The following is a 26571-nucleotide window of genomic DNA, read 5'->3' as shown; positions in this document are numbered from 1 at the left end:
TTTGCAAATACTGTCTCTTTCTCCCTTCTTAATTAAGTAGCAAAGTACTAAAGTATTTTTAAATGGGCTGATGTAACTATGATGATGACACATCTCTTGTTCAGGACTGACTGATACTGTTAATTTACATGGCTTAATTCTTCAGTGTAATGGTGACATTTTGTTTGGTTTTTTAACTTTAATTAGCTAAATCAAGGCTTACTGATTGGACTAATCAGATAAAGAAAAATTTCCTAAGCTGGGAAGGAATTACTAAAATACAGAAGTGAGAAATTACCTTTTTATTAATTCCCAAAAATCTACATCAGATACACACTATGTATAAATACCTGGAATTTCTGGTATTAACAATCATCCTGGCCTTACACGAAGACAAGAATTTTTGCCACTCTTCTGTCTTCTTTTTCTGCAGCAAATCTCTTAAGTAATTTTTCAGAATGGTTGATATTGCTGCAACTCAAAGCTTAAACTGCTGTAATGAAACTTGAGTTTCTCCATTTGGCTAACACACTTCCAGTACTGAAAACCACAGTACCAGTGACTTTTTTCTTTATTTTGTACCACAACTAAATTGGAGGGAAAAGTGTAAACTTCCATGTATCAGTATGGGTGCCAGCAACAAAACTGAGTATGAATCATTAAATTCACCTTTCCAGGAAAAAGTAAAAATAAGCATGTTTAGAAGTATGTTCATGTTCTTGGTATGTTGCAAAACATGATTTTCAGTTTCATTTTTTGGAACTCTTCTTACCTCGCACACGAGTGGGCTGTTTTACACTCTCATGGAAATAAACAGACCATGGTAGCAGAGACAATACCCTCAGCTGTATGAGGGAACACAACTCTCCCAATGGGAGAGATGAGAGCACTTTAAGGGGAGAAGAAAAAAATCTCTCATAGGTGAGTCACTATTTTCAACCAGAAATATCCACTGAGAGCTAGGAGTTTAAAAAAAATAGAAAATTAATAATTTGTGATGGAGAAGAAAATATGTAAGCACCAGAAAGTTGTGTGGGATAAAAAAACCCCAACTTTAAGATCTGTAAAAACTGGTTCCCTCAGTCTTCAGAACATGAAAGGGACAGGGAAAATATTTTTCCTGTCACAGCTGTAAATTGCAAGGTAAATTTAGCCAGGTGCCTAAAGCACCTTTTTGGTGTCTGAGGTCTGCCTGGCCAACTCTCAGTTCATTTAAGCAAGGATAAAGTCAACAACTCCCCCTCAAATGCTGCAAGGAAAACCCCCCAGCAGGTATTACCAGGTGTGTTTGGTGGCCACTGCTACATGAGCAAGCCTTTGGAGGGCACTTAGCACACTGCAAAAGAGATTGAGTTTAAGGCTTGGTCACTAGCAGCACAGGGATGAGTGTGTAAGGGCAGTGCAACTTCACTGCAGCAAAATGAATCTACAGGACAAGTTCATTTTTTACTTCCAGAAATCGCTGCTTGTTTTGTTTCTCTTGCACAAGAAAAAAGCGTGTCTTAAAACAGAGCAACTGAAATAAGACAAGTGTAAAAAGTGAAGCCAGCAATGAGTATTCACAAAAGAACAAAAGTGGGATTGGTCAGCCTGTTTTGCAAGAGCATGGCTGTTCTGGTAATTTGTGTTCCCAGGAAGAATCTTCCTGAGTTTCATAGTGCTCTCTTTTGAGCCATGTTTTTTTCAGATTTGATCAAGAAATTGAAGTTAAATCCAATTTTACAACTGAAGAGTTTAACCCCCAAGATAGCTTCATTTCCAGCTACCAGATTCAGAGTTCCAAGTACAGCAGATAAAGAGCTGGAAAAAAAAAAAATCATCCAGAATCAGTCAAGAAAATTTTCCAGCTTTTACTAATCTCTTAAAATAAAACTAAAAAACCAAAAAGTTTTAGCAAAAGAAGGTATCCTATTTCTTTGCCTCACTATCCAGGCAACAAGTCAGGGAATAAAAATGCTGTTTACAACAGAGATGCAATCTTGCAAAAGAAATTAGTAAAGACGCATTTTGTGGAAGTCACCTAAAATTCAGAACAAAGGTTGTGAGATTTTTAAATGGTATATTTCTGCACTTAACTGCTAATAAAAGTGGGTACTAATTGTTAGGCCCAAGAGTTATATGGGAGGGACAATTAACATGTTGTTCTGTTTTTGAAGTATCTGTCTGCATTAACATAGGGCATTGTAGTGCAGATTACATTGAAATGCTGACTACTCTGCTGTAATATTGCTAAGAAGAAAACAGTCCTACAGCAAAGAAGTGATATTAGTTAACTTAGAAAAGGTGAGTATTGCTCTGGTTTTGATATTTTAGATGGTCTGCTTGATAAGTAAATAGATATATTAATTTCTCACATGGATTTGACATTTCCTTTCACAAGTAAATGGTTTCCACTAGGAGTTTTTAACCTAAAACAAAGCAGTTTTGTATACAAACAATGCAAAAGTTGTGACATTAATGCCAACTTCTCCCTGCTAAATCTCACAGGATACAAAAAAAATTAAGTTTTAGATTTTAGTTTTAGAGCAAAATCATATTGCTGTTGGTCAGGTTAATTTTCTTTGCAGCAGTCAGCCCTGTCTAAGAGAAACCAGTGCTTCTGACCTGCTGACAAATTACATTTAGATCAACGAAGTCAGTCTTTTCTATAGCCTTGGCCATATTAGATTTTCAACTTCACAATTTCGTATCTAGTTGTTTTTGTCCAAAGTGCCAAACAAAGAGAGGAAAAGGGGACAGTTAATTGTCACAAACAGACCAAAAGAAGCATGTTTGCACATGCTAATCCGTTCCCTCTGAGTGTTTTCGTTTTCCCCTTCGTGGATGCAGGCAGAGTGGGCAGGAACAACAAGGAACAACTCCCAGCCCCACAGCTCTGCTTCTTCCATCATTCCCCCTTCCCCTTTGTTCTCCCCTGCAAACAAAGGAGTTTCTCCTACCGGGCTTCTCCTCAGCCTACCAGGTCTGGCTCCTTTCTGCTCCCATTCCCCCACTGCCCGTGGTCCCTTCCCCCACGGCCTTGTCTGTCTCCTGCCTGTTCCCACTGCTTTTCCATCCTCCCTCCCATCACTGCTGGCTCTTTGTTCCCACAGGGCTCTGGAGATGTGCAGCAGGAGCTCAGCTCTTTCTTTTTAATTGCTTTTTTTTCTTTTTTTCTTTTTCTTTTTTTTTTAATTTTTTTTCAGGCAGGAAACATGGAACATTTGAAGCCCCACTGACTGCATGTGAGAAGATAGCAGAGAAAAGAAGCAACCAGCCATAAGAAAATGCTAGCATTAAACACAGCCATGTTTTCCTCTAGAAGCTGCACAAGTCCCAAGAAAGACAGTATGCAACTTGCATGCAGCTGTGACAGATTGCTGTGTAAGTGATCTGTGCAAGACTATGAACTTTCCTTCACAGCAAGTTTAACAACATTTTAAGAAATGCCTTTATACCTGGAAAGGAAAGGGAAGGAGGTGGGGTGAAGCTGCCTCATAAGGTTTTCAGAGCTCATACCCATAGAAATAATGGATGTATTTTTAAATCTGTGTACAGATGTTTCACAAGGAGCTACAGCTTTCTGTAGTGGAGTACAGCATGGCCTCACTCAGGTGCCCAGTATTAAGCTGCTGCCATGAACGTGGTCTGGGTAAGAGTGCTATATTCTCTTTGAAAAGGAAGAGAAAGCACTGCTATCATCTTCCCAGCTTTGGCAGGGCAAATGCCAAATTTTTCAACAAAACCATAAAAAACAACTTTCACCACTACCATAATTTGATTAGGAGCATAACTGCAAAAACAAGTTAAAGCAACCAAGAGAAAATGTTTACAAAGCGCTGTGTCTGTTCTTACCTATTTAAAAATTAACTCTATCCGGGCTGAATCCAGGACATAAAGAAAAGTGGGATTGGAAATGAAGCCCTTTTTATTTCTAATCACGTTCTTCAAAAGTCCTGCCTGCTTCCGGGCCATGCTTGAGGTAATCGTATGTTACCTAAAACTGAGTTAACGGAACAAGCAGCAGTCAGAGCAGGCCAGCTTAGATTGCATGGCCATGCTGGGGAAGCTGAAGGTGCCTACAAATTTGTTATCCCTAATATCAAAGATCAAAAGAGTAAAGTGCTGCTCTGCAGCACAGCACGTAAATTACTTTCTAAGGGAATTCTCATGCATCCTGATGGGTCTATGAGAACTGGCAGACACTAATAGGCAGTAAAATAATTTCTCTAGAAGTTCACTTCTGCAGTTTGTTTGCATACCTCTCTGGGACAGAAGTGAAATTTGCTAGTGTTTCCCCTGAATCCTCCTCCCATGCCTTGGAAACAATGAAATTCTATTTGAATTAGGACAACAGGAGAGGCAATTTAAAGGGGCACTAAAGATTCAGTCTCTTAATCACAACTGTGACAAAATGCTGTTATCCTTGCCAGCAATTCCCTGGCAATTTACAGTACTCCAGTGTAAAAGGAGGAGACCTTGCATTGCAAAGAAACCTGACTAGATAACCAGGTCTTCATCCGCTGATTCCTCTTTCCTGGCACCACTGCACACATCCTGGGGATCACCAGGCACTCTGCCATCCTGAAGCCATTCAGGAGCTACATTCTGACCCTGACATTGAATCTAAAGTTATTTAGAAAGGGAAGTCAGGGCAGAGGTTGGCTTCTGAATAACCCATCTAATGAGGAGGGCATTTCAGTAGGACTGTGTGAATGCACACCAGCAGCCCCATTAGGCTGCAATAGCACCTCAAGAGTTTTTAACATAGAGGCAACCTAAAACCACTCTGCCTGAACTGTGGTTTCTGCTGCTCCCCAGAAGGGATTCTCTTCCTGCATATAGGACAGAAATTAAATTGTTGGGCAGGTTTCCCCTGCAAGGTCCTGGAACCATAGGTTGCCACAGCAGTCTAGCAGCTGTTTTAGGGTATAAGAAAAGAAATACATAATTAGGAATTTGAGAAAGATATGAGGGCTTTGAAGATAACATCCCAAAGCAAAGAAGACCTCAAGAAGGAGTTATAATTTTTTCTTTTATGTCACTGATGGGCTGATTTCCTACTGAACAATTGCTCAAATGTAAAAAGAAAAAATTTGTTGGGCTGGTAATGGTAAGTTAAATAGAGTCAAATAAAGGCATATTTTTATTATTTGCATATAACTGAAGCTAAGTTAAAATATAAAGAAAAGCAGGTTGTGTAAAGGCCAGGAAAATACCCTAAGGATCAATATGAACTTCAAAAGATTGTGATGTTTTCAACAACTTGTTAATTGCTGGTATATGAGTAAGTGCCAAACCCAAATCATTGTTTCAAATTATGTTCCAAAGCAAAACACATAGAAATTTCCAGCCTTTGTGAAGCAACACAAATAAAAGGCTCCACATACTTGTGGGTGATTTTTGAATTATTGTAATTCTTATGACTCTCATAGGTTGCATTGACTCTCAAATGAATCTCTGCTTTCATTACCAATCACTGCTGCTTTCAGGCCTTGAATATTTGAATCTCAGCATTCTTCCTGCAAGATGCTTAAGTAACTAGAAACTGCAAATATGTGTTTTTAGCCTTTAATCTGGACACTTTTGTCAAGAGAAATAATATTAAATTACCATAGCTGTTCTTGGGGCACAACTCTTAAGCCATCTATTACCCGTGTTCCTTTAGGGTGAAAACATTCTCAAATAGGTTTACCTATTTCTTTTGCTTCTCTCTTTATAACTAGCTGATGGAAAAAGGCAGAAGAAATGTTAAGTGTGATTAACTTATTTTGAAGCATATTGCTAAGCCAGCATCCCTTTCCAGAGCAGCACATTTCTGCTGACAGCCTTTTTACACAAGATCTTCAGCCAGTTCTCCACGAGAAGTTTCTGTCATGCTGTAAGAATAATTTCCTTTTCCTATGAAGTTTTCTAGAGTTGTTAATTTATGTAGAATGAAGAAAGTAATTTCAAAACAGATATGCAGTGGGCAATTGCTTTTCCCTTCCATGAGGCTGCCATGGGTTTGTTCTCTGGAAGCAGAGTCTCACCTTTCAGCTGAGGATTTCCAGCCACAGGAGTTTCTCAGGAGAGCTCTTCAGCTGCAAGTGGAAGGGAACATAGAGCTCCTGAAGCCACCTCAGGATTTCTACTTGGAACCCTAGTAACAAAACGCTGAAGTGAAAATAATTGGAAGTATTTGGGATTTAGTGTCAAAGTTTCTCAATTGAGGCTTCTCAAATATATCCATTGAAAACATCCTCCTATCCATTACTGTCCAGGTACTGTTCAGTGTCTCTGATCAAATGATGTATTAGTTGGTCTGAGGCTCTTGAAGCATCACTTCTAATAGGTCATAGCATCCTTTATAAATAATTTGGTTTCTGTAGAATTTCCCACTGCTTTCTTAACTCTGAGATAATTTACAGACAATTTTGTCTTTTCTGAAAAATATTTAAAAACTGTGGCTCTTGTTTTGAATCATGCTTGAAGTTTAAACCAAATTTTTATGGAGAGCGACAAAACTTCTCTCCACCAACATTTTAAATATGTTAGGGATCACTGTTTTCCTCTGGTATCTCTGAGTCAGAACATTGACAATGTTAGCAAAACTAATTTTTTGGGAGAAAGACTCAAGGGTAAGATTTTATTCCGTTTGCATCCTTCAGGTTGTTTCTGCAAGGCTCTCTGAAGAATGAGCACTTGTCTTCTCTGTCCTTCAGGACAGCTGGTTGATATCCATAAGGCTTTCTGGAGCTGTGCTTCCTCTTGGAAGGAAATCTGGAATTCTGTGTGTATTTAGTTGTTTTCTTCTACATTCTTGGGGTTTTTTTACTGGAATGTTTAAGCTAAAACTGTATCAAAATTCTGTGGTGAAACTTAGGCATAAGAATCCAATTCAATAACTTAATTTCTGCATAAGAATTCTTTATCCAGTGCTATTGATCATACCACAATGAATTTGGTTAGTAAAGCTGAGAATATGCTTTCTGTGGCTGAGGGCAGGTGGGAAATGGAGTTTGTGGGGGCTGGATTATCCTGGTTTTCTACAGTTCTCTTGGGAATTGGAGATATTTAGCACTCCTGATTAACAGGTAACTTATGTAGGTATTTAATTGTAGGCAGTCAGGCTGAATTTTTAGTTATTTTTCTTTCTTGAATTTGGATATAAGTGAGGAGAGGGTGGCATTTTATGCCTTGTAAGATGTAAAAGCATGGAGGGAAAGAGCTGGTTTGAGGCTGCATATCAGGATATGCCTGGAAGGAATGGGGTTAAAGCTAAGCAGAGTACTATGTCTGCCCCATAGGAGAAAAAAACCTTGCGAACAAGATGCATTTGTCTGTAAGAGTGTTTTCCAAGACAACCAAAGAAAGTGCTAACATGCATGGACTTTCAAAAGTACTATGGAAAAAAAAAAAAAGGCATTTGTTGGGCCCTGGATAGAAACAATTTTCATCTCTGGTATTGTCTCTGAATATTTGGTGTGAAACACAGTGATTTTGCTTGAAAATACATGGGCAGCCAAAAGCTTGTAGCCACTTGTGCCTTGCTGAGAGATCAGCTTCCATAAAACAGAGCTCCTTTAAAGGAGGTGCCACGCTGTCAGCACATCTGTCTCGGGCAAGGGGAGGAAGCACTGAGGTGGGGGATTGCTGTTCATTAATTGCATCATATTGAGCTCCCAGGCAGACTTGAGATGGCCAAAAGGTGGAGATTTTTAGGTTCCTCCCCCTACTTTTCTATCTCCTCCCTCCTTCCCAAAAATAAGTGTTTTGCCAAAACCTCCTTGTGGCAGAGTGAGGGTTTTAAAAGGAAAGTCAGGAACAAAGCAAGAATTTTGGAGACTGGGTTAATTCCAGTCCTTTCTTTTCTGAAAGGAAGACTTGTAATGTGTGCAGTCTGTCAAGTCACTGCTTCTCAGGGTGAAAATCCAAAAAAAAGTTAAACATATAAACAATAATAAAATAAGGTCACAAGTCATTACCCAGCCTTGTAAATACAAGAGTTTTCAACTTCCAGTCATTGATCTAAGAACAAAAATGGTAAGAACTGGGGACATAGTCACACTTTGTGCTGTTGTATTCATGTGTGGATTACTCATGGAAAAACTTCCTATGCTTTCAACAGAAATATTTCTGAGGTAAAATCAGTAGAAACTAGCTGATACTTAAAAACTTTTATGGCATTAAGGATTCATTAATAAAATAAGCTCATGGATTTTGCAATTTCTTTATTAGAAATGTATACTTGACTAATTTACTTAATATTGTGCCAGTGTTGTGCACTGTAATCTTGTATTTCGAGATGTAAAATGTGCTGAAGACTTTTCAATGCATCACAGCAGTTGCTTTTTGAATGGAAATATATTTACTACAAGTGTAGACAACTTAATGTGTGAGACAAGACATCTGCCAAGGATGAAGTCTTGAATTAAATCCTATTTTTATCAAAGCTGTCAATGTGTTATGGCTTGAAGTGTTTTCTTCCTAAAAAAAAAGGTGCCTTGAAGTTATTTTTCTACTTCTTAGATTGACCCTGTCCTTGACATCTGGACAGACAGAAACAGGAAATTAATTCTTGGGGATACATGGCATCTGCCACAAGATTCTTGAAATGAAATGCACCTGAATTTACTGATTTGGACAATATTGAAATCTTCCTTCTAGTTTCTTTAAAAAAATTTTTGCAAAGCCAGTGTTAAATGCAAATAACAAGCTGTCTAAGGATAGAATTGCAGAAGACTTCGATTAGTAGTGGTTTTTTACTAGTATAAAACAATGAATATAACATGATTGAGATTGGTTTTAATTTGTTTTAATTCAGTTTGTTAAAAAAAAAACAAAAGCTGAAGAAGGCAAATGAATGTTTGCAATGTGTGTGCAAGTTTATTAATGTACTGCATTAGCAGGGATGCAAGTGGAAAGTCCATGATTGAATGGAGAAACTCCCATTTCTGCAGTGTCCTCAGGGCATTCCTGGCACTGCCTCCTATGGCACAGGCAGTGATGGTTTTACATGTTGTGGTCCCCACACATTTGTCATTTGCTCCTTATTTATCATCTCTGTTGTACCTGCACATGGTACTGACAACACAGATTGCTAGACAAAAAGGCAGGGCTTACATGACTCCTTTTTACTGGTTTGGAGGTTTTTTTGTTGTTTGTCCTTTTTTTGTTGTGGGTTTTTTTTTTTTTTTTTCAGAGCTGTTTGGTTTGGGTTTTTTAACAAATTTAATGTGCAAAATGAACCAATGCCTGCAGCATGGTGAAACTAAGTGTACTAAAAGGAGCACTTTGATATAAACATCAGTGCTCCAGAAACATCCAGCAGGAAAAACGCAGCCTTGTTAGAAAATCAAACTGAATTTGCATTACCAGACATCAAAGGTTGTGAATTTTTGTTTTGACATGTAATTACTCTTCATTATATATTATTAGCCTATTGGATGCTTGCTTGCATTAAATATAGTTCTAGAGAAAATAAGGCTGGGATATTAGCAATGAAACATTCTGTGTAATATTTTCACTCTGAAGGTTGCTGAAATGAGACCCTGAAGACTTGCCTGAAGTGAGACAGTGAGTCAGTAGAGCCCAGAACCAGCTCTCCTGTCATTAAAACACTTGTGCTGTACATTATATCAATCATTTTCCCATATCTGAACCTGTGAGGTGGCATAAGGCCAAAAGAAGTGGCCAAGACTCAGTCAAGAGAACCTTGGCTGAATTCAGACCAGGAAACTGTAAGGAACATTTGTGTTTGCCAGAGCTTGATGGGTCCATTTAATGCAAAAAGGATGCAGTTAGCAAAACATTCTACATTCCTCATGGAGCCACAAGCAGAGAGCCACAAGCGTGTCTGTAGGTCCCAGAAGGTGCTCTCCAGGTTGGAACCCTGTGTGCCAGGCAGAAGTTTTGCCCATTGTGTCTCTGAAAAGACCAACAGGAGTTTCTTTAAGGAACTGTGGTGTCAGCAGCTTCTCATTTCTTTGCCATTATCACTTTCCAGTAAATGTTGCCTTATTTATTCCTTGTCCAGATTTAAATTTAATTTAACTTGTTGGTGTGATAGTCCTGTTTTTCTGCTCTGTGGGGTCTTTTTCCCATGTATTTTCCCTCTGAACAGACCTATCCAGCATGGTGTGCAACATGAGCGCTGTACACATAATGGGAAAAAGATTAGCAAGCAAATATGGTGGTGGCTTGATCAATTTGTGGATATTTCACTTTCTTAAAAGTAATAATAGGAAAATAGTTAGATGTGGAGATGACCTTGTTGGTGAAGTGAGTGTGGGTAAGATGAAGAGGTAGGTATAGAGAACAGAGGTATGTCACATACAGCTTGGAAGAAATAAATTAATTTTGTTCAGTCTAAGAAAGAGTACAGTGGAAGGACACAGAAAGTGGCTCAGCTGATGTAAGAGCATGCCACATGTGAGTTCAAGATGACTTAACTCGGACTTGGTTAAGTTTCTGTCCTTTCCTCTGAATCTGCTGCACCAACAGGATGAAAACAGCATCAGTTGTACAAAACTGTTGCTGTCAGTTAGTGGAGGTTATCTCAAACCAGATAAAGAAAATAGTTTTCTATCTGAGAGCTTCCTTGCTGGTGAGAGGCAGAGAATTTGTTTTCAGTAACTCCTCATTGCTGAAGCTGTCCAAACCCTTTTATTTTGTATGGATGAAGGAGTTACTTAGTGCAAGAAATGGGGAAATAATCTTGGCAGTAAAGAGTTCAGGAAGGGCTGAAAGCTTTGAGGCCACATTCAAGGCAATTGCTAATTCCGAAGCATGAGATAATCTAGATTTAGACAAAATTGACAGATTAATACTAAAAGTCTTATCCTTACTTATAAAATACAAAATAGTGCTCATTATCACTGTGTATTTGCCTTTCCTGTGGACTAGTGAGGAGAAGGAAAAAAAAGCACTTAACAGTAAAGGAGGAGGAAAAAAATCCCCCACAAAACAATGGAAAAGAGATTGATCTCGTTTTAAAAATTCTGCAGTTACATATTAGGACTTATATCTCTTTATGTAGAGGTGTTAAGATTCTCTAGCTATGAAACACCCAGTTTGTCTTAATCCTTACAGTAATCTTCATGAAATGTTCAGAATAGAGGAAAAAATGATAGATTTCCAAATTCCTGAAATCTTCTATTGATATTAAAAGAATTGTGAAAGAAAGATTGATTCTTAGCACTGCATACTTTTATAAAGAGAGGCATATGCTGAGGGAAAAGATGAATATTTCCAGTGAAAGTCTGTTTTGGTCATTAACGCCAGCAAATCTGAGGACTTTTGTCCTTAAGACCTGAACAGTAGCTTTTTAACCTCCTCCAGCATATCTCAGCAAGGAAAGGTGAGTTTACATTAGTGCCCTTTGGGAAGTATATGGACTGGAGTATAAGAAAAGGTGTTGTTTATGGTAGGGTGTCCCAACAGGACTCCTGCTAGGACATTTATGACAACACTAGTACTTTCTGTCCTCAGATCTCTAGGGCCCCTGTTTGAAGCAGAATATGTCTTCAGTGTGGGGTTGGGTGGTTTGTTGTGTTTTGTGGGGGTTTTTTTTGGGGGGGGTCCTCTTTTTTTGCATGTTTGGGGGTGTTTTGCTGGGATTTTTTTGTTGTTGTTTTGTTTTGTTGGTGGTTTTTTTTGTTTTGTTTTGTTTTAGTTTTTGCTTGGTTGGAGTTTTTTAAATTTACCCTTTAGGCCAGGATAATGCAGTACCTATTATTCTACTACTTCTCTCTGCATCCCCTGCAGTCCCTGTTGTGCCTGTCCCTCTTGGCAGCTCCCAATGAAACGGCCTGTTAAAAGTGGTGAGTGGCTTTTGTTTGTGTCATCTCCTTGTTCCCACTGCTTCACACAGGAAAATTTGGTTTAAACAGCTCTAGTCATCTAAACAATATTGTTAAGATATTGAAAAAGATATTCTAGGTTAAGATATTCTAGTCCCACGTTTGCTGATTTCACCTCTCTTTGTGCCAGACACTCTCTTAAGGACTTTCATGGAAGCTCCAGTTTATTTTGTTGGTTTTCCCCGGCTGGTACTGTCTAGTGCAACAGGAGCTGAAGTCCCTGGAAGTTTGGTCATTGACTTTCATGAGGAAGCCTCAGGATCTGAGCATTTGAGCTGGAGAGGGCACTTAGCAGTGCTCAAGCAAAGATCTGAGTAAGTCAACGGGAGTTCTGCCACCTTCCAAAAATGCAGGACGGCACTCTGCCTTTGCCTTGCCCTCCCAAATGGGGGGGAAGCAAAACAAACAAACATCAACATGCTGTGCTCCGCTCAGACTACTTGAAAAAGAAAATGTTTCTTAAATACGTGTTTGCATCCAAACCTGTGGAGAAAATAAGTTCTATTAAATACTAAAAGTGGAGGTCCTGAAACGTACTTATCCCAGGGTCTTAATACCCACATTAACATGGACAAAACTGCTATGTTTTCACAAGCTATCCTGTCCTATGTAAGTATATGTTAGCAAGCTGGGGTTACAAAGCAATGAGTTCTTATAAAGAGCTCTGCTCTTCCAACACAGTCTTCAGGTTTTGTGTAAATCTTATCTATAAGAAAAATTATATGCCAGGGCAAGCAAGATCCAGAAACTTCCTGGGAAAATGGCATTTACATGCACATCAATGCCTCAATAGTAGTATCAGTAGGACATTCCTCCCCAGTGCCCAGGAAAAAGCAGCTGACAAGTAGCACTGTACATCTCAGTTACACATATAATGATAAATGTTCATTTTTCTTAAGGGGAAAAAGGGGGAAAAAACCCAGGTGGTGGGAAGACAGATGTTTGCTCTTCAGAGAATTGGAAGTGGGAGGTTTTGACCCTTGGAAGGAGGGTTTCATCCCCGGGCTCAATGAGTGCTGGCCCAGCCCGGGGCGGGCAGGGGAAATGGGGGACAGCGACAGGAGGGACACGGATCTGGCCCCAAATGTGGCGTTAATCGCGGGTGTCCCCCCCAGAACTGCAAGCTGAAAGATATTTAAACAAACAGCTCCGACACTTGAACACACTCCGGCGTTTCGGCACGGCATCCTCAGGCGGTTAAAGCTGCGGAGGGGCAGCCGGCACCCTGGGACCGCAGCGACGGGCTGGTTCCCGCTGGGAAGGTGTCTGGGGGTCGCCGTGTCCCGGGGAATAAGGCAGGGAATGACGGACACGGAGCCTCCTGAACACGAAGTAACAGCTGGAGGCAACCAATCTTCCCAAGCGAGAGGGAAAGTATTGCTATAAATCGGGAATCTTTATAGCTGCGCGGCTGGAGGAAGTTTTTTGGCTGTAAACTGTCATGCACGGCAGCTCCCGCTGAAAAGACTCTGGAAATGGGGAGTCCTCTCTCCTGAGAACCGAAGTGCAATTAAGATCAGAAAGACGGGGGAGGAAATAAAATAAAGACGACAGGAATCCGAGCTGAGGAAAAACTTTACGGTTTGGGTCTCTTGGTTCTTTTGGAGCAGTTGATAGGTTTTATTTTATTTTTTTGTGGCATTTCAAAGATTTTACATAACTCCTGGAAACTTTTTTTAAAATGTCCATTTCAAAATTTAAAACTGCAAAGACTTTTTTTTTTTTTTAAAGACTAGCTAAATTGGAGAACATACATTCTTTTTCTGGGATGAGCAGGTCACTCATTTGCTAAGTATTAAGTAAAATGTGATATATATCAAATCAAGTTGAACTTCAACTCTCCTCTCTCTGCCTAAAGAGTGCAATCAGTGCAAAAAATATTAACCATGTAGGTAAGTGTCTGCTGCCAAAGGGCTTGTCATTCCCTGAATGCATGTATATATAGAGGGATTGGATATAGAACTACTGGATATATAGGTTGGATATATAGAACTATTCCTTCCTTGAAGCATCCATCTGGAAGAATTAAATGGTGTTTTAAAAGCTCAGATCACAGAAATACAATTTCAGATCGTCTTTAATTATTTGATTTATACATTTTCAGAACAGTTCATACTCCACCAAAAGCGCTCCGTCGCTTTCAATTCCGGCTGTTCCCGCTGCTTTCGGCTCTCAAACACGTTCATTGTCAGGTGGCGTCGAGCTGAGGAAAAGCTGAGGCAAGAGAGGACCCACCACCATCACCACCATCCCCACCTCCTCCACTGCTCTTGTCCCCTTTCCCTTGCGACTTGTGCAAGGGGTGAGCAGTCCCTTCTCTCCCTGGCACCTGCATGGAGCGGGGAGCTGTCTGTGCCAGTTCTTCGGGGCCAGCCCCTCCTGGCACTCGGCTTTTTCAGGACCGAGATGCTCGAAATGTCGCCTTCAAAGCACAAACCCAGAGCTGGGGCTGCCAGCCCAGCCAGGGCTGCCGTGCTCATGCGGGGCTTGAGGGCTCCTGGGTTTTGCTAGGTCGGGGTTGCTTGTTTAGACCGGAGCACCTTCAGTGAAATAAACACCTGATAGCGAAAAGATCATCTCCAACTATGGCTAGGAGAGACCGCACATCCACTTAGTAAACTTTGCCCGTAATTTATTTGCAAATCCTGCTTTCCCTTTCCGAAGAGGACAAATAGCAGGCAGTAGGTGCTAAGGCAGAAAGAGGTTTAAGAAACTTTAAAAAATTAATTTGAAGGGATAACATTTTTTTCTCCTGGTGCTGCACAGTGGTTGAAGAGAGGTGGCTTGAGGAATTCGGCTTGTCAGATTGAAGGAGAAAAAAGGTTGAGTAAGTGAACGATGGTGCTGTGTAATGAAAATACAGCCGTAAGCCGCAGCTACTAAACCAAAAAGGACTGAATCACCGTCTGCATCCCGCAAAAGGGACCCTCAGCGTGCCTTCCCCTGGCAGCCCTGACTTCCAGCTCCTTCTGCTGCCAGGCAGCTTGACAGTGTATCCCGGGCACCTTCTCCTAAAATTTGAAAAATCCTGGCAGCGATGGTGCGCGGTGTTTGGAGAAGAGGAGATGCCTGCTTTAAAAACAACTCTGATTTTTACACCGCTCCTCTTCTTCTTCCCTCTCCTTTGCTCCCGTTTAAAGAACTTGTTATTGTTTAAAGAGACCCCATTGAACTATTTCCTGCTCATTGTCACCTCTCTCCCCCTCGCCCTCTATCCAGGGATTCTCACGGAAAGGTAATAAACTTCCCTCACACCACAGACCGTCGCAGCTCCGGAGAATGCAAACTATTACAACACCGGCCGGCGGGAGTGCTTCAGAGCATCCCTCTTTTCCCTCGTCCCGGCCCTTGTTGTTGCATCGAGTGACTTTAAAATAAATTCGTCCCGTTGCAAAGTTTCACCCATGAGTTTCTCCCCTCTTGCCCGCAGGAACTCGCGGGCGTTTCTCCCTCCTACACGAAACAAAGCCTTTAACTATCGTTCTGTTTTTCAGAAGTACGTTTTTATTTAGGTGGGACGGCGGGTGGCTATTTTCAGATTTTAAAAAAATTACTTGAGATGGCTCGCAACCATCGCCGTCGAGCATCTCGGCTGCGAAGGCGCTGCCTGCGCTGATGCCGAGAGGCAAACTCTGCCGCTTTTCCCATGGGCGGCTCATGGGCTCGCTGAACGCGGGGAGTGCCCGGCTTGTGCAGCCGCTGGACAGCGCGGTCCCAGCTCTCGGGCTGGTTTTCCCGCAAGGTTTGTCCCCGCAAGGTTTGTCCCCGCAAGGTTTCCCCGCGGTCCCAGCTCTCGGGCTGGTTTTCCCTCAAGGTTTGCCGCTGCCAGCCGCGCCCTTCCCTGCAGCAGAGGTTCCGCCGAGGGGGCAGGGGCAGGTGCGGGGGAAGCGGCGTGCGGGGCGGGGTGCTGCTGCCAGCCTGCTGTCACACTTCCCGTTTTTTCCCCTAAATATGAACCCGCGGCGGGAGCGCCTCCCGTCCAGCCTGCCCGCCGGGAAGCGGACCGGGGGTCTCGCAGCGCCGGGAGGCGGGAGGGTGCCGCTCCGGCCGGTTGTGAGGCTGTTGCCGAGATGGGCCATTTCCTCCGCGGCTGCCGGAGCCCCGGCCCCGGCGGCTTTGATAGAGGTGCAAACATTTGGGGGCAGATTTACATAAAATAGCCGCGTTTAATCCCGCGGGCCGCAATTAACATCACAGGCTCCCGCGGGCCCCGTTCTGATATGGCCGCGGGCGGCCAATGGGCAGCGCCGCGCGCGCCCATCAAAGGCGCCGCCCGCCAATCAGCGCGGCCCCCCCGCCGGCGCGCTGATGTCACCGGGGGGGCGTTTATGGCGGGCTATAACAGCGGCCCGGGCGCTGAGGGCGCGGCGAGGCGCCCCGGGCCCGGCTCGGTTCCGCTGCGGCCGTGCCAGCCAGCAGCCCCGCGGGCGGGAGGGCGCGGGGCCGGGATGAGCTCCCCCGGTGCGGAGGGCGCGGGCAAGCCCCCGCAGTACCGCGTGGATCACCTGCTGAGCGCCGTGGAGAGCGAGCTGCAGGCGGGCAGCGAGAAGGGCGACCCCACGGAGCGGGAGCTGCGCGTGGCGCTGGAGGACAGCGAGCTGTGGCTGCGCTTCAAGGAGCTCACCAACGAGATGATCGTCACCAAGAACGGCAGGTAGGGACCGGCCCCCCCGGGCCGCCCGCGCTGCTCCCCGCCCCGGCCCCGGGCGGCGCGGGGGTGCCGGCGGCGGGACAAGCCCCCTCGCGCCTCCGTGTCGCCCCGCAGGAGGATGTTCCCGGTGCTGAAGGTGAGCGTGTCGGGGCTGGACCCCAACGCCATGTACTCCTTCCTGCTGGACTTCGTGGCGGCCGATGGGCACCGCTGGAAGTACGTGAACGGGGAGTGGGTGCCCGGCGGGAAGCCGGAGCCGCAGGCGCCCAGCTGCGTCTACATCCACCCCGACTCGCCCAACTTCGGCGCGCACTGGATGAAGGCGCCCGTCTCCTTCAGCAAAGTCAAACTCACCAACAAGCTCAACGGCGGCGGGCAGGTAAACGCCGGCACCGGGACCTGCTCTCTCCTTGCTGCTCGTTTTCATCCTTACCAAACGTGTTGGGATGGGTCGCGCTTCTCCCTGCCCCCGCAATTCATTCATTCATTCATTCATTGAGGAGAGCGTCTCCTTCCACGGAGGATGAGTGCCTTGATGTTTTATCACTTTGTCTTTTTTGAAAAGCTCTTTCTGGTCTGAATATTTGCTAGTGTCAGTGGTGTGGTAGATGAATTTTCTAAGGCTGACTTATCATTGATGCATCTGTGAGTCTTCGAGTGTTTTGTCAAGTAACAGGGATGAGGATAACTTGTGCAGAAAGTTGTGTCTGTCCTCATAGTGCGTTTCCTTCTCTCACCTCTTCACTTTTAGGCTTTTTTCGTGCTTATTGCTTTTTCCACCTCGGACGGAAAGATGGATACTTTAAAGCCTGAGTGCCCTTTGTGCCTGGCAGCATCTGCCGCCACCCTGTCGCTGCTCACCTGCTCTGTTTGTTCACAGATCATGTTGAACTCCCTGCACAAGTATGAGCCACGGATCCACATCGTGCGAGTGGGTGGCCCGCAGCGGATGATCACCAGCCATTCCTTCCCAGAAACGCAGTTTATAGCTGTGACAGCCTACCAGAACGAGGAGGTAAGCACAGCGGGGAAGGGAGGCTGCCACTGCCGGGAGGGTTCCAGTAGCAAAGCATGCATGTTACAGAGCAAAATAATGGCTCTCCTTTTGCGTTTCTCACTTCTTCCCATGCTTTTTTTGAAGCTAAATATAAAAGATTAAATTAATGCATGTTAAAGGCCCTATGAATGAGTTATAGAACAAAGTTTTGAGCATTGTTGGTCTCAATATATACTGCAGGTTCATTATAGAGGAGTAATTTTAAAAGACTCTCTGGGGGCAAACAACTATGGTAGAAAAAACAATGGTCATTTTGAGCTACACAGTGAAATGACTGCACCATTTTTTGAGCAGCCCTTTTTCTGTTACTCAAACCTATGTGTGTGTTGAATGAAGTTGTAATTATCAGGTTTTCTGAGATTTCTTTGATGTCCAATCTGCTCTGGCTTGAAATGTGAAGATTTTTATAGCTATTTAGTTTACTACCTTTCTTAGGTGTTTCCTTAGATGATCAATGAACTCGGGCTATTTGGTGTTTCAAAATTTGGCAGAGAGACTAACTCCTAATGCTTTGATAATACTTTGATAAGACCCTTAAGGAGCTGTTTAATTCGTGCCCATCAGTTGCTTTTATGGGCCTACTTTTATTTCTTAAAAAATAAAGTGTGATTTTTACCAACTTCACTGGATAGTCCTAGTTCAAATCCTAATATCAGTGTGATAATGAATGGTGGTACATGTGAATAAAGATATTTGTTGTTGTTTTTAGATCACAGCTTTAAAAATTAAATACAATCCGTTTGCAAAGGCATTTCTTGATGCAAAAGAAAGGTGAGACCTCTTAATTTAATTCTAAAATGTGGATTTTTAAGATAGATTTTTGAAGACAAACTCTTAACTGATACAACATGGTTTCTTTTATAGGAGTGATCACAAAGACATGATGGAAGAAGTGGGGGACAACCAGCAGTCTGGGTATTCACAGTGTATGTTTCCTTTCATTGTGCATCATGAGCATGACTTTGATTTCTTCCATCTACTCTGTGTGAAGTTAAGCTAAACTTTGAGGCCAGTGCTTGGTAGCTGGCTTGTTAGCTCATAGAGAGAGCAATGTTACCAGTCTCTGTGGTTGTGGTTCATGCATGTTGATGTTTGTATAAACACTATAATCTCTGTGTGTGGTTAGGATTTATTGCATTCAAAAGCATTTAATAGAATCCTGCAGAGTTGTCTTTGTGTCCAAAAAGACATCTGCTTTCTTGTACAAGGACAGCAATGTTCACATGGACATGGAGACAAAAGTTTATTTCATAAAACTTATTGGGATAGTACTCCTGTTTTAATTGCTCTAAGAAAATTATGGGTATTTGCTTGAAGAAGTTATTTCAGATGATTGAAAAGCAGTTGTGTCTTAATGATTTCTGTTTTAACAAATTGACAACAAAATGTAGCCTAAAAAGGATGGGGGAGTTGATTTGCAGCAGGAATTCTTTTGTTGCAGAGAACATACTTAATTTTTAAGAGGAGTTCTTAGCAGTCTGAGAAACTTCAGAGCTTAGCTGTAGGTTGAGACCCCCAAAAGCAGTTTAAAACTGAATACTATGCTAACAATTACTGAGCACGCACTACCTACATATGGGAGGGTTTAATTTCATTATTTCCTTACTGTGGTTGTGGTTAAATGGTGATGTATAAAACAAGTTAGCTTGACACAAGACTTTTTCTAAGCTGCTGTCTGATTTTCCTTTGTAAGAGCATTTATCCAAGTTGTAACTATCCAGATTTTTCAGCTGTGTTGACACTGTTTCCTTTGCCGAGCGTGCATTTCTCGCTGTTACTTGTCTCGTGGCTGTGGTTCTGTGCCCGGCTGCCCCGGCCAGCCCTCTGACCGAGCTCTCGCTCCCCCAGTAGGCAGCTGGCTCATTCCTGGCAGCGGGGCTCTGTGCCCCCCGGCCAGCGCCCACGCGCAGTTCGGAGCCGGGCTCTCGCTGTCCCCTACCCACAGCTGTGACAGGTACTCCTCGCTGAGGAGCCACCGCCCCGCGCCCTACGCCAGCCCCTACTCGCACAGGAACAGCTCCCCAGGTAAGGCTGAGCTCTGGGAAAGGGGGTCCTGAGCCCAGGACGTGCTCCCAGGGCCTGTGGAACTGGGGGTCTGGTTTTGGCAGCTTATCTGACCTGGGGCTGTGGTGAGTGTCTGTCTGTGAATGTCCCACCGCTGCATAGACAGAAACAATGAGGTGCTGAGTGAACTGCAGAGCTTTTAGAAAAGGTGTGCTCAGAAGTAGCCAAATGTCATAAGATTTAGTTATCTCAGGCACCAGGTACTTAAGTGTGAATAGGGCATTTTTAACAGTGGGGTTTTTTTGTTTCATTGTTTTTTTAAAATTTCTTCTGGCGAAGAAGAATGGCTAACAATTTAGTATAGATATTGAAGATTCCCATTTTAAAAATATGTATTTTGAATTATGAAGCAATCTGTGGGCTTCTAGATGCAGTCTTGTATGTAGCTTTGTAGTTCATTTTGAAGTGGAAAATTAGCTCTCTGTGAACTTTTCTTGCATCTTGGAAATTTTGGGCACAACTTAAAAAAGAATAAAAGAACAAAACCCCTCTGGTGTTCTTTCTTGTCCTCAGCCAAAAACTTCCTTCCCTTAGCTACTGACCACAGCAGCTTCTTTCTGACCATGGGTGGCTGTATGGGATTCCCTTTATAGCTTCCTAGTGCCCCTGCTGTGTGGGCCAGCCAGTTTGGGTCACAAGCCAAGCAGTCTAAGCCACACTCCAGTCACTCCTGATGGTGCCTAAGGCAGATTTCAAGGGGGCATGCTTGGCTCAAAACTGGGATATGTGATCCAGTGGTAGCCTTGTTATCCAGCTGTGCCAGACTGTTACAGCCATTGTAGGTGATGGAGATGGAAGGTCTCCAGGTGACAGTGTAAATAAAGAGCTCTCCTTTTCCCACTAACTGTGTAAAATGGCATGTGCTGAATTAGCAGCTGGCTTGCAGACAGCCTTTGGCCACAGAAATAAGATTTTGCAGTTATGAGTGGAGCAAAACAATACATCAGGGCAATGCCCATAAAGGTGTGAGCTTGACACAACTGGTTACTGGCTTTGTTATTTTCTGTGTGTGTAATATTGTTTTTATTTTTTTTTCCCAAGGTAGTAGTGGGGAAGGGTGGTTTAAACCTCTTCATTGCATTTAAATACAAGATTGGTATTTGGCCTGATTCTAGTGTTTGTAAGAGATTGTGTTTTCCCAGCAGCCTATGCTGACAACTCCTCTGCCTGCCTGTCCATGCTGCAGTCCCATGACAACTGGTCTTCTCTGGGAGTTACTACACACACAGCCATGCTGCCCATGGGGCACAGCACTGGCACAGCTACCAGCTCCAGGTAGGAGTCCAGCCCTCAAAGCCCTATATTGGTACTTTCTAGGAGGAAAAGGCTGAAAAAGGAGGTAAAGAGTCACCAGCATATTAGAAGTCATTTTGGCTAGTGGTATGAGCCATTAGCACTCTGTGGGGCACTGAGAAGGACTGTCCACAAGGAAAACAGCTTGAAGAAACAGATTTTTTTTCTTTTTAATGTTTTGGTTCTAAACATGTAGAGACCTATGACAGCAGTATTTGATAAATTAAGGATTGCAAATTGCTTAGACAAACATAGATTGAATTTGAGGAGGCTCTCTTAAGCTTCATCTCTATTATGCATAATGGTGTTTAAAAAGTTTTTTTTCTTGATCCTTTCCATTTTGGCTGGTCACAGCTTTCCCGGACATCTCCATAAACCTTTATTCTGCTACAAATGATGGAGCAGTGAACTGTAGTGTGGAGAAGGAGTTGGGGCAGAAATTCTTTACTTAAGCATTGACACACTAACCAGCATAGCATGGGATTGTACATGTGGTGAAAGTCTTTGATATTCTGTGATCATAACAAAAGAATCTTTCCTCCTCTTTGTACTTATTACCTTAATTAAACTTTGGAATCCTTTAGCAAAAATTCAGCTTGCATTTAGTCCTTTAGAGCTAAACTTGAAAATTCAAAGAGATGCAGAAAAGGTGGTAAAATATTTGCTATGAACTACAGAGGGACAAGATTTGGACATCTCTTTTAGCAATTCAGACCTACCATTCTGTTCGTGGAAAGCATTTTTGCATTTGAACCATGCACATGGACTCTTAACTGTTAATCAGGATATGTATGATATGTATGATATTAACTCATACTGGGTAGTATGATATAACTCATACTACCCAGTGTGAGTTTTTAGTTCTGAACATAGATTAATTGAGTAAAAAGGTCCTTCTAGCACTTTTTTTTCTGATCTGATCCCCAGGAAGTTGCAAAGTTCCTAGAGTTTCAATTTCTGCACTGAGTTGTTCAGGAGGTAAAACCAGTAGAACTGGAACTGTGAAACCTCAGGGAAGGCATTTCTGCCACCCCCTTTGTCTAACCCCCTATCTGTTGGAAAATAGGGAAGTTCAGTTTATTCGTGGGGGTGCCATGAACACACATTGTGCCTGGGGGTCCTTCCTGCCTCGCAGTGGCTGGGAACTGCCTAGAGACTGTCACTGTTGGCAGCAGAAGGACCTGGACCTGGCCTGGGGGCTGTGGTGTGAGCTGAGGAGCTGCCAGCAGGCCCTAGAGTCACTAGTATCTGCTTTTCTCTGTGCCTTTCCCTCCTCCAGCCAGTACCCCAACCTGTGGTCGGTGAGTAGCAGCAGCATCACGCCGGTGTCGCAGCCCAGCGGGATGTCCAACGGGCTGAGCTCGCAGTTCCTGCGGGGCTCTCCGGGACCCTACTCGGCCCTGCCCCACGCCGTGCCCGCCGCCTCCTCTGCCTCGCCCCTGTACGACGGCACGGCGCCCGCCGACCTGCCCGACAGCCAGTACGACGCCTCTGCACATGCCAGGCTGGCACCCACGTGGACACCTGTCACCTCCCCTTCCATGTAAACACAGGCCTCTTCCTCTGAGACACTGCTAGCCACCAAGTTGTGTTAGCTGCTCAATCCTCAAGGAGGAGAAAGAGGAGACGTGAAGGAAACTGCAACCAAAAAGCATCTGTGCTGCTCTGCACAGAGCATCTACATTATGCCTCTTATAGTGAACTGTGCATCACTGACTTCATGTGGAGTTTACAAACCTGGTGAGTGTGCAATTCTGAGAGCAGATTCACTGCTTTTGATTTGTTTTTTCTTTTTTAAAGTTTGATAGACCTAAGTTTTAAGATTTTTACTTGTATTCCAAATTTCTTGGTGTTCTGATGTATTTGGACCTGAAATTTGGCATAATTCTTAAGTAAGTTACTCCTAACTGTTTTTCAGTTAGTGTTTTTAAATGGCAAACTTAGCTATAGTCATGAGAAGATTTTTATTAACCATCTAGTTAGAAGCATTCTGAAATATGCACAGATGTAGCTGCAGAGTGAAGTTTTTGGAAAATCATGTGCACTAACACGTATTTGCTTCACAAATACATTGTGTTCTTAACTGTATGCTTTTCTTTCTTGCTGCTGAATTAATGTTGAGACAATCTTTGAGAACTATGTTCTTCCCAATAAAAACAGTATTAATGTTTGGGCTGAAAAGTTTTACCCAAAAGACCTCTTTAGGAGGTAAGTTTTGCTGTTTGATCATATAGGTTTCAAATACCCACCAGCTTAGCTAAACATCTCATTTTCAAACAGCGTCTAATTTGAAGTCCTATCCAAAACATTTTGAATCATTGGAAATTCATCACTTGATAGGGTTTTTTTGCATCTTTGGCTCAAGCCTTAAGAGAAGGATTTCAACACCTTGGGGAATCATTCTAATTTATTTTATTTCAGTCTTGTACTCTGATCTGTATTTATTATTTGGTAAGTTACAACTTTATCTTCTACATGTTAAGATATGTAAATAATCCCTCAACCTACAGTGTACTCTTTTAAGACAATCATATGTGGGATGTGTCACCCCATGGCACACAGAACAGCATGGGTGTAAGTAGTTAACTTACTGGAAGAGGGACATCTGTAGTTGCCAAGGTTTTGGCACAAAAGTGCAGATGTACTAAAGTTTAAAACACGCTCACTGCTTGACTTGCTAGAAGGAACAGGTCTTGATAAAATACTTGCTTCATCACTGATATGAAGTAATGTGATCCAAATTCATGATGCAGGCTTAACCCAAAACACTGGCTGAAAATGTGCCCTTAGACATGTCTCTGTCTCCCACTGAATCTGGCAAATACATACCTTGAGGAGAGTGAGTTCTTTTGCATAAGCCATAATAAATAACTTGTATAATGAAGTGCCTAATATAGCAAAGCAAATTCTGTATCAGGGAATTCCTTAAATAACTCATTGATGTGTGCTTATGTGCTACAGTGGCAGCTTTAAGATGAAAAAGCAAGTATTTGCCACCATTTTGGTCTGTTTGGTACCCTTTGGGCAGGTTCCTGCACCTAGGAAAGTTTTGGCAGGGCTTGTTCCCTGCAGAGACAAGTCTGCCAGAGGTACTCCAGCAGGACATGGCACCAGAAGTGGATGGCTGCACAGCCACATCCTCTGTCAATATGTAAATAGTGATCTAAGTGCTCCTATTTTATTGTGAAGGTCAATTGTGTAAATGATGTAAGTGCATTATTATTTAGACTATTTTGTAGAAATTAGCAGCATCTTTCATTGTGAGGTTTTATACTTGTATTTTGGAAGTATAATTTAAGTTAAAAAAAAAAAGTAAAGATTCTTAAGAAAAACTCCATGCTTGATTTTCAGTTTGTGGGGGTGGTGGGAAGGGTGAAACAAAAGCACATCAGCCATATTGAACCTACAGTGTGCCAACCTTCCACTGAGTGGTTTCACAAATGATTCCTGCTGCACGTCACCTTCTGTCTGTGGGCGAAAGTTCAAACAGTTCTCATCCCCTGCTTTCTCCACCCCTGTGGGTTTCTCCCTTGTTTTGGTAAATCCTTGACTGACTGCTCTTCAGGTGGTTGCTGCATTTGGTGCTGGGTGGAAGCTCTTTTCCCTCAGTGACCAGTTTCCAGCTGGGGCTGGATGCAAGGCTGGCACCTGCTGTGTTAGACCTCGATAACCAGATTTTCAAGGGTGTTTCTGAGTCCCTGCCCCCAGCCATAAATGCCAAGCTGCTGCCTGGTCCTTTCAGCTACTTCAGGAGTCTGTTACCAGCTGATCAGCACTGCCCTGGCTCTGTGTGAGAGTCTGTTACCAGCTGAGCACGCACATGCCACTTCTCAGAGCTGACCTAGGGGGGAGCCAGATTTATCCCTTGCCCCAGAGCTGTGCCCCCAAAGCAGACATGTCAGGGGAAGAGGATGATCAATTTTGGGAAAGCCCTTGGTGGCCCCAGCGTGGGAGAGCCCTAATATAGTTCTGTGCCAGGACTGAGAGATGAATGGGACATTTTTGGTCTTCAGGTTGCTGTTTATTTTTCTCTTATCAATAGTTCTGTGCACCATCTATGCCAGGCTTAGCTCACAAGGAGAAGACAACAAAAAGGTCCCAAGATGTACAGTTTCAAGGTCTTTTGAAGTTGTACTTTATTTCTACTTATCTACCAATACCTAACTATTTGCCCACCATGCAATATCTTCATTGCAGTTTTCCCCAACCAATCACCCTGTGCCACCAACACAGCAGAAAATGGAGTAGATGAAGAAGGAGACCAGGCAATGCCCCGAATCCTCCATTTTGTCTTCTATCTACCTCCCTACTAAACACCCAAAACTCTAAATTTTTCATCCTGTGATAAACTACGCTATCTATTTCACACAATTGTAGATTCTAATTAATCCCAAAGTCTTGGAAGCTGTCTCCACGGATGGAGGATAAAAGCACTGATTTCCTGGGAATCAGGACTTGCCAGGACAGGTAGGGAAATATTCCCTGTGCCTTGGGTTCCAACAATCAATCTGCCATAGAATCCTTTTGTTTGGACATGACCTTTAAGATCAGAGTCCAACCCTTAAGCCAGCACAGCAAAGTCCACCACTCTGCCATGTCTCACATGTCTTTTCAACACCTCCAGGGATGCTGACTCCACCATTTCCCTGGGCAGCCTGTGCAGTGAAGGGGACACATGAGGCAGGAGAGAGGTGCTAGGCCGAGGGCTGGAGCCTGTCCTGGGCAGGCAGCCCACTGTGCATCTCTTTCCCACACAGAGGCGGCTTGTGTGGAGGACAGCCCACAGCTGCTGCCCAGCACAGGGCCCAGTGGCTTCTCAGGTTCTTGCAGACCTTGTACTGCAGAAGTGATTCCATGTCCATGTGGATAAAAATAGTTGAGGCTACTTATTACAGGAATGAACTATGCCCCTGAACTGAGCTGCCTGCAGCTAAGGCCTCTGAGCTGTGAAGTGGAAGAGCTCAGCCTTGCTAAATGCTGATATCAGATGGATCTTACCTAGCTGGCTTTTTCTGGTGTGAGATTTTTTTTCACCTCCCATACTTTCAAATTAAAGGAACCAAAACCTTTCACTGAGTGCAATTTTTAAGACACTTTAAAGCAGATGGGGCATTTCAATATCTATGTCTACACACTTGAAAATGAACTTCATGTGATGCATCTGGAGAAACTTTTCTCACCTGTGGGCTCAGGGCAGCAGTGCTGTGCTGTGCTCCTTCTTCAGCTGCTACCTGGTGCAGTCCTGAGGCTGCTGGTGGAGGCAAGGGGGAAGCACTGATGTGGTGACATTTCCAGATGCTGAGGAAGGCTGGTGTGAGATGGCTCACCTCAAACAGCCCCTACCTGTGAGGGTGGCTGTGCTGTTCCTTGTACCAGCTCCATCAGGACTCCTCACCACTCCTGGCTGTGCTGCACACCAGACAAACACTGTGGCTACAGACTGCTGTGAGGTTGGTAGAGGTCCAAATGCCCAGGAACGAAGCTGTCACCAAATGCTCAGAACTCTTAGGAAACTTCTACTGTTTGCCATCTCAGTGGGTTTATGCTTTTTATTGTGATTTTCTTCTGGGTAACAAATAATTGCTGGCTGTAAAAAAAAATCTTTGTAAAACCCTCATCCCAGTTGTGCAGAAATGTCTTGCTTTGTTTCCAAAAGCCATGTCAATACTAAGTTCCAAGCAGGAATAAAATGTGAGATTTGGTAT

General features: G+C 43.3%; 2 protein-coding genes across 3 annotated transcripts in view; both read left to right on the top strand.

Moving 5' to 3' along the window:
* Positions 1–15810, top strand: part of PRR18 (proline rich 18) — a 76425-nt gene extending 60615 nt beyond the window's left edge. Inside the window, exon 2 of the mRNA XM_054279808.1 lies at positions 15801–15810. The gene's annotated coding sequence lies outside the window, so the exon portion shown is untranslated. The remainder of the gene's footprint in view (positions 1–15800) is intronic.
* Positions 15811–16249: 439 nt separating this feature from the next.
* Positions 16250–23172, top strand: TBXT (T-box transcription factor T). Of its 2 annotated transcripts, none has more exons than XM_054279954.1 (8): positions 16250–16455; positions 16567–16831; positions 17333–17467; positions 18219–18280; positions 18374–18435; positions 19358–19534; positions 20719–20848; positions 22146–23172. In XM_054279954.1, the coding sequence occupies exons 1-8, from the start codon at positions 16250–16252 to the stop codon at positions 22411–22413; spliced, it is 1305 nt and encodes a 434-aa protein (XP_054135929.1). In that variant the 3' UTR covers positions 22414–23172. The 2 variants fall into 2 exon arrangements, with proteins under 2 accessions (XP_054135929.1, XP_054135928.1); XM_054279953.1 differs by having other exon boundaries at positions 20716–20848.
* Positions 23173–26571: the final 3399 nt, after the last annotated feature.

This window comes from Melozone crissalis, unplaced genomic scaffold (genome assembly GCF_028551555.1).
Source record: "Melozone crissalis strain CALT ecotype California unplaced genomic scaffold, PUWL_Pcris_2 ptg000027l_1, whole genome shotgun sequence".
In the NCBI taxonomy this organism is placed as follows: domain Eukaryota; kingdom Metazoa; phylum Chordata; class Aves; order Passeriformes; family Passerellidae; genus Melozone; species Melozone crissalis.
This window is presented reverse-complemented; position numbering and strand designations above follow the sequence as displayed.